At 34.4% G+C, this 19412-nt stretch overlaps 1 protein-coding gene and 1 pseudogene across 3 annotated transcripts in view; one reads left to right on the top strand and one right to left on the bottom strand.

Moving 5' to 3' along the window:
* BMP2K (BMP2 inducible kinase) overlaps nucleotides 1–19412 on the top strand; it is a 131590-nt gene that overhangs the window by 66263 nt on the left and 45915 nt on the right. For 2 of the 3 annotated variants that reach the window (XM_047857397.1, XM_047857396.1), the window contains exons 5-7: nucleotides 341–462; nucleotides 2701–2782; nucleotides 7211–7343. In XM_047857397.1, the coding sequence (XP_047713353.1) occupies nucleotides 341–462; nucleotides 2701–2782; nucleotides 7211–7343 (337 nt within the window). The remainder of the gene's footprint in view (nucleotides 1–340; nucleotides 463–2700; nucleotides 2783–7210; nucleotides 7344–19412) is intronic. The other variant, XM_047857398.1, reaches the window with a different exon arrangement.
* Nucleotides 10735–12308, bottom strand: LOC125164581 (26S proteasome regulatory subunit 4-like; annotated as a pseudogene).

Here is a 19412-nt window from a genome sequence, read left to right as displayed (position 1 = left end):
ATAAGCTGAAGTGTCAGAATGAAAAATGGAGGTACAGTCTAGACTTCAACTGCTACTAGTTCTTCTTTTTCATAGAAGAGGTTTAAAAGGATTTAGGGCTTATAGACCCCTGCAAAAATCATCCTGGGATGGGAGGAGCACTTCTCTGTTCTCAGTAGGAGAAACAGTAGACATTGTCAGGTATATTTTTGGTCTGATTGATTTGGCCTTCCTCACAATTTATCTTATGTCTTTCTCTCTGTATATATGGCACAAACCTTGTGTTTATTTTGTAAAAACATGGTTATGAAAGTATAATTTTCACTTTGAAAATACTACTAATTATTTATTTTTTCTGAAGGTAGAAAATATTTTGTTGAATGATAGTGGAAACTATGTACTTTGTGACTTTGGCAGTGCCACGAATAAGTTTCTTAATCCTCAAAAAGATGGAGTTAATCTAGTAGAAGAAGAAATTAAAAAGTAAGTTTCTATCTTTATTGTGCTTTGTCTCATGGGAATTTTAGGTAACTTAAGTCTATGGACCAGATTTGCTAATACAGATTTTAGGTATTTCATTTATAGATTTCTTTGAAATATTTCTGTGCCATAGACATTGATTAATTTATGTCTGCTGTAGCTCAGTAGTAAATATATTTTATCATAGATACAAGTTTTTCATGTACATTGTAAATGTATTTATCAAGAAATTTATTAAGTTTGAGTAATTTGTGGAATTATTAAAGGGAGTTTTAAGTGATTATTGAGTTTAGTTAAACATTGTGTTTTTACTGATACTGAGGACTTGTTCTTATTAGGAAGATAATAAATTATTTGAAAAGTAAGCTTTTACTTTATATTTAAGATGAAGAAGATTGACTTGTTAATGCAATGAAAACTCTGGAAAACGTGTTACTTTGTAATAGTGTATTGGAAAGCTCTCTGGTAGAAATATGTCATATATGCTCTATTTTTCTTAGTTTTATACTTTCTGTGGTTGCTAGAGTATCTATAAAGACCTTTCCCTTTTCTGTTTTCTCATTTAGAAAATAGAACTGTTTATAAATCTTAGGTAAATCTTATATTACCTTAATAAAATGATACAGAATGCACAAAGGTCTGTCAGAATAGGAATTTCTGAGTAGTTGTTTTTTCTTGGTCTCCTTTCTTCTTCACAGTTTCTCATTTGTTTAAGACTAACAGCTAGCATTTGAACTGCAGTATGCATTTTGAAAGAACTCAAGGAGAGCTGATCTTTCCCTGGCCCATTTGTATAACACAGTGGGTTTCTAGACCATGTATTTCTACTCAGGAAATATAGCCTATGGTGATTATGTTAGATTCCATAAAAATTAACTCCTTAGTAAACATATAAATGTCCTGAAGAACACAAGAACAAATCACTGAATTGGCTTTTTGGGGATATATGTTTGTATACATATATATGTATATGTATGTGTGTGTGTGTATATATATGTATGTATGTATATATACATATATACACACATATATGTGTATGTATATATGTATGTATATATATATATAATTTAAAAATTATTTGGTTGTGATTTATAACTGCTTTAGGATCTCTGACTTGCTGAAATTTTCATTTCATTCTTTTCATTCTTACTGCTGAAGAATTTTCATTCTTACTGCTGAGATCTTAAGGTTCAGTAGAATTTTGTAGTAGTGATGAGTGCAGGCTCATGAGGAATTCTTGTGCTTTGTGGCTCAGTTGAGGAGGTAATGGTCTAACCATTTATTTAGTTAACAGGTGTTTATTCAGGGCCTACCATGCAGTGGACACCATTGTTGGTGCTGCAGTATAGCAGTGAACAGAAGTTCTGTCCTCGTGCAGTTTCTATTTTGGTTTTGCAGGTTGCTCCTCATAGTGTTGTCATTCAGAATTTCTCACCAGTCAGTAATTTCGAAAAAGTAAGATGATAGGATGTTGAGCCTTAAGATATTTCATACAAAATGAAACATATCAACACTCAAAATTAAATTATGCCATGATATAGGTAGTCCTTCCAAAGTCTAATAATTTCTGCTATGAGATTGAGTACTACTTTATTAAAATATTCTGTTCATAATGGATTTAGAGTTTTTATGTTGGTAAAGATTTATTCAGTGTCTTTTAATACCAAATAGCTTATGATGGCAGTCAGTTCTAGAAGTGTTCTTAATTAATGTAGTTAGAATGATGGCAACTAGATTACTTTTAAAACAACAGCGATAAAAACAGACCTAGAGGAGATTTACTACTGTGTGCCGGGAATTATGTTAGAGTCCATAAAAACAAACTCCTTAATAAACATATAATTTTTTGAGTGGGTTGACATTTTGTTTTTAAATTAATGGACTAAAGTATTTTGATTAGGGTAGTTTTAGAGTCTAATTATATTATTTAAAACAAATTCAAGGAAAACTATATTTTCAATCCATTGTCTTTATTTCAGATTTTTAATTAAAATTAAGTTTTTATATCATTAGAGATGCTGTCGCATTTGTTGAATAAAACATGTATAGATGCTTTGTATTGTTAAATCTTGATGGACTTTTAATGAGCTTTTTAAAAATAGTATTATTTCTATATAATGTTATTGAATCTAAAAGTTTTCTGTAGCATTTTATGTAGAAACAATGTAGTATCTATATATTTTTTTTTTTTTTTTTTTTTTTTTTTTATATCTCCACTCCATTTCACTTATTTACTGCCAGGTATACAACTCTGTCATACAGAGCCCCTGAAATGATCAACCTTTATGGAGGGAAACCCATCACCACCAAGGCTGATATCTGGGTAAGGCCAAGAAAGGCTAACATTTTCTCTAACCAAATTAAAAAAAAAAAAAATCTGAGTTCAGTTGGTTATTTTCCCCCTGTTACCCCAAAGGTATTTTATAATAAGTAGAAGAAAGTGGTATATTCTTATACAGAAGAAGAAAATAAATAGAACATTTTATCTTTTTAATCTTGAAATGGAAAGCTTAGGTATAAAAAAGCAAATAAAGGACTTCCATATAATGTAACTCTTTGCCACAGTATTTTTTAGAATTTATATTACATATGAATGTAAACATGTTTTGATTGAGTGTAATTTTGATTGAGTACAGTATGGAAAAGCTGGTCATAAATCTTAAGTAATTCTTAGAAATATTTTTAAGACCTATTTAATGGAAACTAACATGAGTCAATTTTTTTCTAATTAAAATCAAGCCATTGACTAATTTCTACATATTGAAGATCTTACTTAGCATATTCAGTTGGCCCTTGAACAACATGATTTGAACTTAATTTGCAGATTTTGATTTTTTTTTTAAGTTTACTTATTTTGAGAGCGAGAGAGGGAGAGCGGGAGCAGGGGAGGGACAGAGAGAGAGGGTGAGAGACTGAATACTTAGCAGGGTACCTCACTGTCAGTGCACTGTCAGTGTGAACCCTGAGATCATGATCTGAGCCAAAATCAAGAGTCAGAAGCTTACTTAGGTGCTCTAATATGCAGATTTTTAAAAATAAATATATTGGGAAACCGTTTGGAGATTTGCAACAGATCTGAAAAAACTTGCAGGTGAACCAGGCAGCCTAGAAATACTGAAAAAATTAAAAAGTTACATATTATTGTAAGAGTACAGTATATAATACATATTAAAATATGTGTTAATCGACTATGTATGTTATTGATAAGGCTTCACAGTAGATTATCAGTAGTTTTAGGGGAATCAAAAGTTACACATGGATTTTCAACTGTGTTGTTCAAGGGTCAACCGTATATCTGGATTGCATTATTAAGATTGATCATATTTTATATAATTGAACTTTTTGTTAGAATGCATATACTTTTTTAGAACTTGTTTCATAAGGGAATATATTTTGGCTTTGTTTCATAAATTAGCAAGAAACTCTATTTTAAATGTGAATTCATTTAAATTCAACAAGTATTAGCCATATCTACCACTAGTGACCGTATTAAGGTTGTAGAAAAAAAATTCCATTGGAAATACTCCTAGATTTTACAAAAAAAAAATCATGTTTATTTTAAAAGCATAATAATTTAGAAAGTAGTCAAGCATAATGTGTGAAACCAAATGAATATCTCCTTGGTTCTCTTCTCTTGACCTCCTATAGGGGTTGGGATACTAAATATTCTAGCAAGGTAATAAAAAAAAAAAAAGAGTATCTTTGATATCTTTTCATCTGTCATAATGTACACTTTTTTTTTTTTTTAACCAGTGATTCTTAAATCTTGTGGTACTTTTTAACCATATACATAGTTGACTCAATGGATAAGTTTGATTTGATACTGCTTATAGATTACCAGCTTGTAATTCAAATTCAGTTTGCTTTTTCTCAGCATTAACATTAAATGGCTTATAGTAAATGGTTTATAGTATAATGTAGAAAGCACATCCAATCAGGTTTTAATTTATTAAATGAAGGTATTAGAAGAGGTGATTGTGGAAGTTTTTCCTAATCTAATTTTGTGACTGCTTTTGAAATCCATGTTACCTAAAAGAGTATTTCAACAGCAGAGGAAACAACAGACATCATAGCTTAACTACTGTTTGGATATTATCAAGGCTTGAATGAAAAGATAATTAGTCTCTAAGTACATGATTGTTACCCCATATCTTAACAAAAAGGAGAGAATCCTTTTTTTAATTCATTTTTTCATTAGACTTTATATGTGTGCCAGGCAGCATACTAAATTGTGATAAATTTAAAATTTATACCATTTATAGATTAGGATATGGGGTAATATTTCTATAATGGATAATTATAGAACTTAAATTATAAGTATAGGTATGGGGTTACAAATAGATTACTCAAAGAAAATGAAAAAAGAAGCAAATAATCAGAAAATAGAATCTGTGTTTATATGCTTGACAGAAGTAGAATTTTAATTTTCATAATGCCATTTGTTTTCTTGTATTCACTCAGGTGAAACAGAAGTATCTTGCAACATTTTAGGTGTGAATGAAAGAATAGAAAAATTATTCAATTCATATTGGTCAGAGATTGTGTTTCTATTTCAGCATAGTACTGATTCAGGGAGTTATCATACTGAGGTTAAAGTATTCACTTAGAACTTTATATTTTGGCGAAAAATTTTTTTTTTTTTTTTTTTTTTTTTTGCTTGGAAGTTTCCATTGTAGGTTATTTTTATCCTGAGAACTGGGATGCTGATTTTATAAGCATTAGGAAATTCAGTGAGAGATGCTTCATGTTATCTTTTAATGAGGAAAATTGAAGATGATGGTATTCGAAGCCTTCAAAATCAGGTCATTTTTACCCTCCCGTTTCTTGAACAATTCTCATTGTATCAGATGGATAGAGGGAAATGCCTTTGATGTGAAAAAACTAGGACACCTTGTTGTGTTCACACTGTGTGAAGCAGAGTATTTTATGTTTTCGATTTATATTTTTTAAGGATACTGGCATTGCTATCTAACATAGTTATCTGGAAATTCCCACAACATTTACTCTAACAGAAGACACATTATTAAAAGTTTGATTGAAAAGATAAAACTGGATAAAATGCAGATCTCTTGTGCGTAGACTGTCATCTGGGCAGTAGAAAGGTGTAATTTAATGCAGATATTACACCATTAATAGTATTTTTTAGTGCTGTTAGGGAAGCCTTAAGCTCAGTTTGCTACATATAAATGCTGAAAACATCTGCCTTACAGAAAAAAGCAGTATAAATATTTTTAAGTGACATTGAACTGGTTATTTCCATTCAGAATCTTTACCGTTTCATTAGTCACAGTAATGTTTTTGAACTTACTAGAATTACTCTTCTAGAATTAAAATTTATAGAGCATTTAAACTTTGTTGGAAGACTGTGTTGAAAATAATGTTTTGTAAATATTGTCAGACTTACAAAGGTGCTTCTGCATATTGTGATCTTCATGGTAGTTATAAAAGTAGTGTGTTTGTTAGTTGAGTGTGCTAATAAGTTGATGTGTGGAGAAAATCTAACAAAAGAGAGGTGATGTAAGGCCAATAGTATTGCTGATATAATTGTATACTGACTATTGGATAATTTTATTACAGTCTGTTTAGAATTAGAAATAGCATTTACACTTTTTTTTAAAGTTTATTTTGAGAGAGAGAGAGAGACCGTGAGAGAGAGAGAGAGAGAGAGAGAGAGAGAGAGAGAGAGAATGAGAGGAGAGGCAGAGAGGGAGAGAGAATCCTAAGCGGGCTGTGCACAAACAGTGCAGAACCCGATGTGGGGCTCGAACTCACAAACTGTGAGATCATGACCTGAGTCAAAATCAAGAGTCAGACACTTAACCTACTGAATCACACAGGCACCCCAGAAATAACTTTTACACTCTTAAGGCTTGTAGGTGGCACTTCTTATAAGAGCATAGTGATTTCTTGAGCTGAAAATCACATTTTATTACTGCTTCTCAGGTTTGAGCTGTTAGCAGCTTAGCTGGGAATTTCCTATGCTACTCTTCAGAATATAATTTGCGTTTTAGGGTGTTTTGTCTTCATTGTCAGATTTATTGGTGCAAGTAGATTTATTGGTGCTGCACTGTCTATGAAGCCATGCAAGTGAAGCAGACAGAGCCCTTTGTGATTTTTAATATAGATTAGCAAAGTAGAAATATGATTAGTATATTTAGGATAAAAATTATAGGATTATGTGTAAAGGTAGAGAACTAATTTTTTGATATAAAATAATGTCACGTGTTTAAGTGAATAGTCAAATAAAAATGTATTGATGTTTGATAAAATTAACTGTGCTGGCTAACTCATACTTTGAATCACAGGATTTTATAACATGTTTTATATTGAATTAAAAAAATGTTAGAAGAAGCCTTGTGTTGACTTCATTATTTATATGCTAGTTATGTGGTAAATATATTTTTTTTCCTAGTGAAAGAAAACTATAATTTTTCTCCCAAGAGGAACCTGCTGCTTCTAATTTTAGTTATATCATTCATGATCTAGAGTCCATGATAACATTAATCCAGCCAACTAATCACAGATGTGAGAGAAAAATATGGAAATGATACAGTTAAATATTTAAAAAAAAATAAGTACAGTAATTGGTTTAATTATACCATTAATTGGTTTAATTTGTGAAAGGATTGATCCAGTATTAGAAACATTAGGCTTTTGTTTAATAACATACTTCATTTTTGGTTTGGGGCTGTGTTTTTGTCTTGTGATTGATTACTTCATCTGACAATATTCATACTTGTTTGTTTTACAGGCCCTGGGATGTTTACTGTATAAACTTTGTTTCTTCACTCTTCCTTTTGGTGAGAGTCAGGTTGCTATCTGTGATGGCAGCTTCACCGTCCCAGACAATTCTCGTTACTCCCATAACATACATTGCTTAATAAGTAAGTACTTGGAAGAATTTATGAAAAAATTGTAAGGTACTCTACTTAGGGTGGGCTATTTACATCTCTTTACCTAAACTTAGCCTTTTGATTTCATGTGTTATAGTTTTGTGAAACTATAATAAAGAAAAACATTAAAAAATGTTTGTAAGACTTTCATAGGAATGAAAACAGCTTAATTACTGATTAGTACATTGATATTTTTAAGCCCCCTAGATAAGCTTTTGTAGAACATAGAGATTATGTAATTAAGGAAGCTGGAATTTCTAGAAAAACTTACAGCAAAACATTTAATTACTTAGTCTTTGTACTTTGAAATCTAAACATTCAGACCTGTTGCTTCTTGGGATTAAAGTATTACCAGTCTTATATTGTAGCTTATTTGGCCACCCTTTTTACTTTTTAAAAAATAAAAATTTTTATTTATTTTGAGGGAGAGATAGACAGCAAGGAGCGGAGGGGCAGAGAGGGAGAGAAGGAGACAGAAACCCAAGCAGGCTCCATCTGCACTCTCAGGACAGAGCCTGACGCGGGGCTCGAACTCCCGAACTGTGAGATCAGGCCAAAGTCAGGAGTTGGACACTTATCCAACTGCCCACCCAGGTGCCCCTGCCACTCTTTTAAATATTTATTCTTTATTGATAATGGATTGTTTTTTGGAAAACAACCTAAAGTAGTATCAGAAAGAGGTAGTCCTGTAGGCCCCTGACTCCAAAAGAAATATCTCCATTTTCCTTCTAGCTTCCTTTAAGAGTTCTTTTCTTCCTTTTGGATGGATACTATAATTTTTTGTTTTTGTACTTGGTAAAATTTCTGAAAAAGATGATTGGGTTGGGGAGGAGTACCATCAGGTATTAAAATTAAAATATTAGGAAGCTGCATTATTTAAACAACACCTCTCCACACTGTTTTAATTAAGATGTTTCTAGCATTTCTACTCTGTTTTTGCATTTTATTTATTTATTTTTTTATTTATTTATTTATTTTTTTTTTTTATGAAATTTATTGACAAATTGGTTTCCATACAACACCCAGTGCTCATCCCAAAAGGTGCCCTCCTCAATACCCATCACCCACCCTCTCCTCCCTCCCACCCCCCATCAACCCTCAGTTTGTTCTCAGTTTTTAAGTCTCTTATGCTTTGGCTCTCTCCCATTCTAACCTCTTTTTTTTTTTTTTTTTCCTTCCCCTCCTGTTTTTGCATTTTAAACATCTCCTGTCATAGCCTCCAGCCACACTGATCAATGCAACAGAAAAGAGGGCCAATGTAAATATATTTGATGTTTTATAATATAAAGTTGCTGTTCAACTCGGTGCAAAAAAATAGGTGGAAATACAAAAAAAATTATTAGACATTTGTGGACAAAACCACCAACCTGAAAATCTACATCAAATTGAAATAAATCAAAGATCTGAATGTAAAAAATACAAAACATAAATGTACTTGAATAAAATAGTCTTGAATTTATTTATAACACTGGAGTGGGTAGTCTATAAGCAGGGCATTAAATCTCAAGAACTAGAAAAAATGAATCCATTAACATAAGAGTTTAAACCATTAAAAGTCTCCCCTCCCCACCCCACCCCATGAACCCCAGCATAAAATTAAATGATAAATTGGGAAAAAAAACATTTGTTACACATTTGGCAGATGGCTAACTTTTATAATTTATAAGGCTTATGTAAATCCAAAAGAAAAGGGCCAGTGTGCCAATAGAAAAATGGTCAAAAGAAAATGGATCATAAAAGGATATCTAGCCTTGCTTTTGCATACTTATTTAAAGAATAATCTTTTTATTTATGCAGATATGCTGAAACGTGTTGGAAATTGGAGAATTATGTCAGTTGAACACAAAATTACATTGCTTCATGTGGAATGTTCTTCCTAGGCAAAGGGAACCAGAGTAATGGGGTGGGGGAGGAGCTGTTACAGTTTATAGGGGAAAGGAAATAGCCCTAAGCTTTGCTGCTGTACTGCCAGTATGAAGACTTTTAGCTCTAATTGGAGAACATTAAATATGAGTGTTTGTACCTGGGGTTTTCTTCACAGAGAGATCTACTTCTGTTTAGTGCGGCTCCCTATTAATGGGTGGCCCCCTGAATAGCACCCCTGCTGGCTTAGAGTTCCATTTTTATCTTTATTGGTTGAATACTTCCAGCCTTGTTTTGATGTGTTTTTATATCCTTGTGGCAGCTTCCAGCCAAATCAAACTACCTGCCTGGGCAGTCTGAGTTACCTTCCCAGGTACCAGTTAATGTTTTTGTCAGTGCCCTGGTTGACAAAGTTGTATAGTTTCTCAGGGGTCTGACCCAGCTCTATTTTTCCTATTATCCCAGTTATTTTTAGCCTGCCATTTGATAGAATGTGATTTTTTAAAAAGCAAATCTACCTTTGGAATATATTTGAATAAACAGACTCCTAACCCATCTGTTCAGTAGCTTTCCTCCTTCATTGTCCAAAAATTAGGGCATTAAAAGCATGAAAGAACTCTTGATTGGAATGCTCAAAGAACAGATTGAGGAATTTAATTTACTTTGGCTGTTGTGTGTTCTGGCTAATTGAAGTTTGACCTTATTGAGGTCCTTGCAAATCGTTGTAATTGTGACTGTCTTGTTGCTAAGTATAATGTTTTAATCACAACTGAGGGTTTTGTTGGGGATCTTGCAGTGTCTTGGAAACTCTGAATATTCTCAGTGGACATTGTTGTATGAGAGACTGGAGAGTATATACACTGATTTGTGATTTGGCTTGCTTCTGGTAGTAAGATCTTATTTTCTTGGGTTGTTTTTTTCCCGTTTCTGTGTATGTGTGTATAAGTATGTGTTTGTGGGTAATGGGAAGGAGGAAAACCTAAACACTTTTGATAATTTTAGGATCTAATTGGGCTCTAGTTCATTGACACCTTACTGTACATCATATGCTTCCTTTATTTGTCAGTAAATGTATAGATTTTAGTTTTTATCTGTTAATATAAATATTAGTATAAATTTGACCATGTATTAATGTTTTAAACTTCTGCCTGAGAGCTGGACAGAAAAAAATTTGAATAAAATAAAAACATTCAAGTAAATGCTGCTATTTTACCTCCTGGGCTTTACTTTTTAAATATTGTTTTGATGTAATAAAAGGTTTACAAAGTAGAAATTTTTTTTTTTTTTTTTTTTTTTGAACTGAGGAGGAGCTCACTTTATTGGGGGGAGAGCACTGCATGTGGCCAACACATGAAGGCAGCCTGGCGGGCACCCTACACAGCGTGCTCAAAAAAGGACACGGGAGGTTTTGCTAAGAGAGATCAACTGGAACCTGGGTTTCTCTGGGTGGCTTCCCAGCCTCATCCCTCTGAGGATTCGGGACGCTCCCAACTATTTCCTTGGAGGCAGATGTGGTCGCTTACAAGTCGAGGCCTTCAGGGGTGCTTTCTTGTTTTTTATAAAGAACATTTTCTTGGGGCGCCTGGGTGGCTCAGTCGGTTAAGCGTCCGACTTCAGCTCAGGTCACGATCTCGCGGTCCGTGAGTTCGAGCCCCGCGTCGGGCTCTGGGCTGATGGCTCGGAGCCTGGAGCCTGCTTCCGATTCTGTGTCTCCCTCTCTCTCTGCCCCTCCCCCGTTCATGCTCTGTCTCTCTCTGTCTCAAAAATAAATAAATGTTAAAAAAAAAAATTAAAAAAAAAAAAGAACATTTTCTTTAGATTTTATGAAGTCTTCATTTGTTACTTTCATTCTGCGTTCTCTCAAGGCCATCAGACCAGCTTCTGTACAGATCACCTTGATGTCGGCCCCAGGAGGTCATCTTTAGCCATTATCAAGTCGTGTAGGGTCACATCATTGGCCAGCGTCATCCTGCTTGTGTGGATCTGAAAGATGTGCCTCTTAGTCTTTTCATCAGGCAGGGGGAACTCAATTTTCCTGTCAGTGTGGACTGGTCTGATAAGTGCTGGATCCAAAGTTTCTATTCCGTTTGTGGCCATGATAACTTGCACGTCACCCCTTGAATCAAATCCATCCAGCTGGTTCAACAGTTCCAACCTTGTTTGTTGGATTTCTCTTTCACCACCGGAATTTGAATCATATCTTTTTGTTCCAATGGCATCAATTTCATCAATAAACATGATGGATGGCGCATGTTCTTCTGCAACTCAAAACTCCTGAACGAGTTTGGGCCCATCACCTATGTACTTCTGAAAAAGTTCAGAGCCAACCACTCTTAGGAAAGTGGCTGAGGTTTGGTTTGCTACTGCTGTGGCTAATAAGGTTTTACTTGTGCCAGGTGGTCCATAGAGAATGACCCCTTTTGGGGGCTTTATACCCATCTCTTCATAATATTAAGGATGAGTGAGAGGAAGCTCCACAGATTACTTAATTTCCTGGATTTGGTTGTCCAACCCCCCAATATCAGCATAGGTTTCCTGGGGAACCTTTTCTACTTTCATCACCGTGACCAAGGGATCCGTGTCATCCATGAGCACCCCCTGTGACGGCACGTACCTTGTGGTTGAGCAGGACTGAGCAGCCTGGCTCCAGCAGGTCCTGGTCTACAAAGGAAAGAATGCTGACGTAGTGTTCTGAGCCCACAGATGTGGACATGATGGCATGATTGTCATCGATGATCTCTTCCAACGTTCCTACCGACATTGGGGTCCCCCTCAGATCATCCACCTTTGATCTTTCCTCCTCTTGCTTTTCTTCTAAAGGCTTCATTTGTTCCTGATTTCTAATGAATTCTTCTTCCATGAGAAGATAGTCTAATTCTAACTTCAGTAATTTTAAGCAGCGCTGAGTGTGAGGTGTCACCAGTGGCAGCTTGCTGGCAGCATCTGGTCCCTTTGTTTTCTTCTTCGTTTTCCCCCACTCTGCTTGGTACAGGAGGTTCGTACTTCTTTTTCTTGTCCTTGTCATCCTTCTCGCCACCTCCAGGGCCATAACCACCACTCTGACTTTGTTCCATCTTGCTTTGGCCCCTCGAACTGCCGCTACCGGAAATAGTAGAGATTTTTTTTAAACAAGAACATATTTACAATGCAATGTTTTTTAGAAAACACTTAGATTCTTTGCAGTTTTATTCTTTGAATTTTTTTACAAGTGACCTTGCTTGTTTCCTACCGTCCTATTTAGGTTTCTCCATCTCCTTTTATGATAATATAATTAGTGATTTACATTGCTTTCAAATTCTACATTCAGAAAACTGGGCATTGCCTAGTTGTGCTCATAGTTTTTCAAAGTGAAACATTTTATTACTAGTTGGTTATTCATACAATGTAGTTGTCCCCACGTATTAATATAAAACAAAGCATTAAAAACCATATATCTTTTTAGTATTAGCAGTTTTACTAATGCTGCTTGCCTCTATTTTATATGACTCAGGGTTTTTGAAAATGAAATAGCTCTGGGGCGCCTCGGTGGCTTAGTCTGTTAAGCATCCGACTTTGGCTCAGGTCATGATCTCATGGTTCATGAACTTGAGCCCCGTGTCAGGCTCTGTGCTGACAGCTCAGAGCCTGGAGCCTGCTTCAGATTGTGTCTCCCTCTCTCCCTGACCCTCCCCTGCTCGCACTTTGTCTCTCTCTCTTAATTACACATTTAAAAAAAAAAAAAAGAAAATGAAATAGCTCTGCCTAATCTTTGTTAAAAGTGTATGGTTTGTGGTTACATAAGAATTTGCATATACTTTTGTCACTAATCTGGTCAAGGGTAATTATTATTACCTACTGTCCATAAAGTTCAGTTTAACTATTAATTTCATCCTACTTTCCTGCTGACTTTTCATCTTAAAAGTAGCAGAATCAATTATTAGGAGTTTTTCTTCTTAGCTTTTGTTAACTTTTCCAATGGGCAAGTAATAAAGGTGAATTGGAAGGGAGGAGAGAAGAAGCACTTTCATTATGGATCTAGGAGTTGAAAAGAACTTAAAGAGCATTTAGAGGAGAAAGGGAAGCATAACTGATGGGATTACTGAGTAGTTACCATGAGTGAACAGAGGGCTGGCTGCCTTACCTTTCTTTTAGCATCTGTGTTGTAAGGTGGTTAAAGAAGTACATTGTAGACATTAAGAAGGCCTTGAGCCAAAGGGCCTGGGCCTACATCTGCTCTGTCACTTATTTGATTCATAACACTGGGCACCTCCATTTATCTTAATCCAATTTCTAAAATAAGCATGTTAAAAGTATCTACCTCTTACAGTTGTGAAAGTTAAATGAATTATGAAAAGTATGAAAAGTGTAAGAATGTGTAAGTATTCAGTAAGACATGGCCTTTAATAGTACCATTATTACTACTCCAATAACTACCACTACTACTGATATCATTATTATAATTCTTCCTGAGCGAACCCAGTTTTTGATTTTCTGGGTAAGGGGCAGGGCATCTGGGTAATGAGTTTCAGAAATGCATTAGGATGTTCATTTCCTTCAGAGATTTCTTTGGATGCTATGAAGCAGAACTTGGTTTTACAGATTAATGGTGGCTGTATCAAAGGCTTACCATAAGTTAAATACTCAAGAATATAGTGTTAAATGTAACCAACCAGTAAGATAATGTTTCTCACTGCTTATTTTGTTCAGTGATGTAGTGATTTATATGAACAGCAGGGAAAGCTTTGTTTTTCTTACTTTTAGGTCTTCTCAGTTGCTTTATAGTTCTGTAACTTAAGCTTTTCTCAGCTTATCTACTTGACTTAAATTTTTTTTTTTTATTGAAATATAGTTGATATATAGTATTGCATTAGTTCCGGATATATAATATAATGATTTGATGCATGTATGTATTGTGAAATGATCACCACAATAAGTCTAGGTAACATTTATCACCTCACATAGTTACATGTTATTTTCTACCTGGTGACGAGAACTTTTAAGACCTATTCTTTTAGCAACTTTCAAATATGTAATGCAATATTATTAACTATAGTCACCATGCTGTGTGCAGTAAATCCCCAGAACTTATTTATTTTGTAACTGGAAGTTTGTCCCTTTTGACCACCTTCCCTCATTTTGTCCATCCCTTCCCCTCTCTACCTCTGGCAACCACCAGTCTGTTCTCTATAGTTATGAGTTAATTTTTTTTTTAACATTCCACATATAAGTGAGATCATATGGTATTTGTTTTTCTATGTCTTAGCTTCACTTAGCATAATGCCCTCAGGTCCATCCATGTTGTTTCACATGGCAAGATTTCCTTCCTTTTTAATGGCCAAATAGTATTCTTGTGTGTGTGTGTGTGTGCGCAATATTTATTGACCTATCAGTGGAAACTTAGGTTGCTTCTATGCCTTTGCTATTATGAATAATGCCACACTGAATATGGGGGTGCAGATACCTTTTTAAGCTCTTTTTGTTTTTTTTGGATAAATATCCAGAAGTGGAGTCACTGGGTCATATGGTAGTTCTAATATTAACTTTTGGAGGGACCTCCAGTACTCTTTACCACAGTGGCTACGCCAGTTTGCATGCTCACTAACATTGTCCAAGGCTTTCCTTTTCTCCACATTCATACTAAGACTTGTTACTTCCAATCATTTTAATAATAAATAAATTTATTTTAATACCTATTTTCTGTGGGGAAACAGGAACTTTCTTGCTTGTTTCTAATACACCTAAAGTTTATTATGGGAATAAAAAATACACAAATAAAGACTGAACAGTTCAGTGAATTATCATGTACTTGTTATACAACTTCAGTGATTAAGAACTCACAATCTTTTTTTCATGTATGGCCTTACCCACTCTTCTATATTATTTTTGAAAATAATCTCAGACATTTTTTTTTTTTTCAACGTTTTATTTTTGGGACAGAGAGAGACAGAGCATGAACAGGCAAGGGGCAGAGAGAGAGGGAGACACAGAATCGGAAACAGGCTCCAGGCTCTGAGCCATCAGCCCAGAGCCTGACGCGGGGCTCGAACTCATGGACTGCGAGATCGTGACCTGGCTGAAGTCGGACGCTTAACCGACTGCGCCACCCAGGCGCCCCAAAATAATCTCAGACATTTTAATGTACCTTTGGAAAGAAATGAAAGATTAAGATAGGAGTTTCTTGGAGATTTCCAGTCATTGCCCCTGAGTTACTGCTCTGGCAGATATAGAAAGAGGGCTCTGATCAGTGACTTCTAGGGACAGCTACCAGGACTATCCCAAATATACTATCCTGGTATATTTATAGTGCCATTTAGTGTTTCAGTTATGATTGAACACAGTTCACAGTTATTGGCTGTTAAATTTAGTTTCATTTTAGCACTCCATAGAATAAATTATGTAGGACCTATATTCCTAACATAGAAGTTTCTAATGCACTTGGTCCCTGGTTTTATGATGATTCAGCTTCTGGTTTTTGAATTTTACAATGGGTGTGATACCATTTCAGTAGAAACCATACTTCGATTTTTGAATTTTCATCTTTTGCCAACTAGTGAGATGTGTTGCATTGCTCTCATGATGCCGGACAGCAGCATTGAGCTGCAGCTTCCACTCAGCCGCGTGACCACGGCGGTGACGATGACACTTTCTAGCATTCTGTGCCCATACATTCATTTTGTTTTTCCCTTTCAGTACAGTATTTGATAAATTACATGAGATATTCAACACTTTATTACAAAATAGGCTTTGTGTTAGCTGATTTTGCCCAACTGCAGGCTAACGTAAGTGTTCTGAGTATGTCTAAGGTTGGCTAGGCTAAGTTATGTTCGGTAGGTTAGGTGTATTAAATGTATTAATTAAATGTATTACATTTTTGACCTACAGTATTTTTAATTTACATTGGGTTTATTGGGATGTAACCCCATGTAAATTGAGGAAGCTCTGTGATAATCTCCATAGGTTAACAGATAACAAGTTAATGTTTAGAGTATTTTTGTTGTACAATCAGAGTGGGTGTTTCTCTTTTTAGCTTTTTTACTATAAGCGTAGTAAATAGAAGTCTTTGGGAGAGAAAAAGTGTCTTTATGAAAGGAAAACAATTGAGCAAGATTTTAAGCAGATAAATTCTTTTGAGACTTCTGTCCAAAGTATTTTCCTGTTAAATTTGTTGAGCTATTGGAGAGGCTGGTTTAACTTTTACTTAGGTCCAGGTGTGGATCTATCATTTTGTATAACTTGAATAGGAATGACTTTATTTAGTTTTTGGGTTGAGTCTTTGGTGAAACCGTACTTTAACTCGGTTAGTGCTACAGCAGCAGCAGCTGCTGCTCCATCAGTTGTGCTTTTTGTTGGAATATGCATAGATGTTGTACTTTCCTGCACAAAGTTTGTTATAAACATAACTATTTCAGCTGCCTTGGGCAAGTGTTTTTTGTCTGATACTCCAGTTGGAAATACTGTGGTGGTCTGATCATACACTACCTTCAGTGCTCAGACTATTTTGTGTTCTCAGGGTGTGTTAGTAGTGTTTGTATCAATAGAGTCATGCAATTAAGAGGAACGGAGAAATAGCCTTTCATTTCCATGTGGCTAATATTTTAAAAGTTGATCTTATATTTTCAGTAGAATCAAGGTCAGTGGGAATGTTCCATGATGATTCACATGATCACTTTAAATTGAGTAAACAAGGGTGTATTCTAACTTCTCTGCCCCCCCCCCTTTTTTTTGAATTCAAACACTTGATTAACTTTTGGATGAACTAGACACATATTTCTTAATCATTTCAGGAGCATATATTTGTAGATGATATGGTTTTGTTGTCTTTGAAGTAGGAATTACTAAAACACTACACTTGAGGTTTAATTATTGTGAGAGAAAATGGACAAATTACTTAAAAAACTAAAGTTGTCATTCTTAGTAGATATGCCTCATTGTTTAGCTAGATTAGAGCTGATACCTCTCTACTCCAGATTATATCATTCGGTAATCCAGGAGTACATTTTGCAACCCATTCTCTTGGACAGTTTGGGAAGTTATATTATTTAAATTAAATGCTTACAGATGCCTTATTGATTTTTTTTTCTTTTTAAATGGCTGATAATATCTAATACAAAAATGTTCAGAGATAAAAATATAGCCATGTTCTACCTATGGATTTCAGTCTTCTTATACTTTGAATTAGAATCAAGTCAGAGATGGGACACAGGAGCTCATCAGGTAAAAGTGTCAACATCAGTACTAATAAAGCAGATTGCAGAATGAAATTTAGATCTGAAGGCAAATGGATCTGTTAACCTGTATTCAATCCCCAAATTTACTTACACCTAGTGATAGGCAATGCTGGAAAGCCATAGACTTCCTCCCGAGAAGCACGCCATTTACAAAACATGGTTGCAGAGAGAATATAACATGTCCTGAGAATCGTTCTGAAAGAAAGAGTATCAGAGATTGATGAATGTGGGTGCTTATTTCTTTTTTCTTATCAAACAATTAGACAACTCACTGTCTTTTTCTTGGAGAGGAATGAGTTATAAAGTAGAGAGAGAGGTCACTAGTACAGTGGTTTTCAAACTGAGATCCATAGTAAAAGTTACATTTTAGTTATGACCTCATACACATACACACACGCGCACACACACACACACACACAAAAACAGGTTTTGTGAAACATTGCTTATACTTACCATATTAATGCACTCTAATATTTTATATTCTATTTTATTAAAATAGATGATAGTCATGACCTTTTACACTGATTTTAAGTACCATGAATGGGATCAGTACAGTTAACAAACTTAAACTGACTTTAGTGGATGTAGTCCTACATGAAAACATGAGCCAGGTGTTAGACGTCCTTTTGTTTGCTTATAAAATGATATCAGCTTGGTTACTCACAGCTTGGTTACCTAATCATTAGGGGATGTTGTGCAGTGCCTAACTTGGGAGAGAGAATTACCTATAAAGACACTGGTTAGAGAACATGAAATCTCAAATTTATTTTCCCTTGCTTTTTATTACTAAGAAAGAAACTATATATAGGATTGCCTGAAGGATCATTCTTTTCTATTCTAGATACTTGAAAAGATTTTCCTAGATTAAGTCAGGCCAGAAAAGTATATTCTTGTGTCATACTTTTCTTTGCTTTCATAGAATTTCTTGTGCTGAAATGCAGTTAGGTGTTACGTCACTGATCATCATGGAAGGAATGACCCTTTGTCACTCACTGCAATTTCTTAAGGATATTGTTCACTCTGTGAGCCTTTTTTATAAAGACTTCAAGGAGAATTTACTTTTTGCTTTCAATATCAGGAATAGTGCTTTTTCTTAGTACCTGGTTTGTTTTCATACTAAGGATACTGTGATTCTTGTAATGGATCATGTTGCTCTATTTGTTTTGACAGCTAGAAAGTAGAGAGCTAAATTTTTGGCCTACATTTATAGGACCAAATCATATACAGTTTCTTTACTGACATCATTATCCTACATTTTTTTGGGAGGTGAGGGGCCCTCAGCTGTTACTTTTCTGTTCTAATTGTCTCATATATTTAAAAAATCTTATACTTTTTTATGCCTTTTCAGGTCTATTATATATTTATATTATATTATAATATATTATTATATATTATAATATATATAATCCAGCAAATATTATAATTTGCTACAGTTGAGATTAGATTTTAAAAGTGAAAAACTTAATTGTTAGAATAGAAAAACAGAGTAAGTTTGTGAATTTGGCAGGTTTCTTGTGATTTATTTGGTTTTTAAAAATTGTATGAATAAGCATTATTGTTAAAAGTGTTTAAATTTATTTTCATATCATGTACTATTATACTTTTAAAATATTTAACGTTTGTTGGTATCAAGAACAAATATAATTTTGGAGGATAAAATAAACTGTAGATTTCCCGAATCCTTTCTGGAATGAAGTTAAAGACAAACTAATAGTAAATATTTTTGGTTATTTCCATCTAACAATGGTGATAAAATAATAAAAAGTCAATTTTATAAGTGATATATGTTGGCCTTTTTAAGCATATAAAATCAAGTTATGTGCAGAGTATTTTTAAAACAGGGTTTAGAATTTCCTAAATCAATTTCTAAGTTTGTGGTTAGTGTCATTTTCTACCCAACTGTGTTTTTAACCCATGCTGATCATGCTGTTGCAGATGTATTACACATTGTTCAAACGTTGCTTAAATTTGAAAGGACGATTTAATTCAT

The sequence above is a fragment of the Prionailurus viverrinus genome, chromosome B1 (genome assembly GCF_022837055.1).
Source record: "Prionailurus viverrinus isolate Anna chromosome B1, UM_Priviv_1.0, whole genome shotgun sequence".
Lineage (NCBI taxonomy): Eukaryota > Metazoa > Chordata > Mammalia > Carnivora > Felidae > Prionailurus > Prionailurus viverrinus.
Note: the sequence above shows the minus strand (reverse complement) of the source record. Positions and strands in the feature narration are given on the sequence as shown.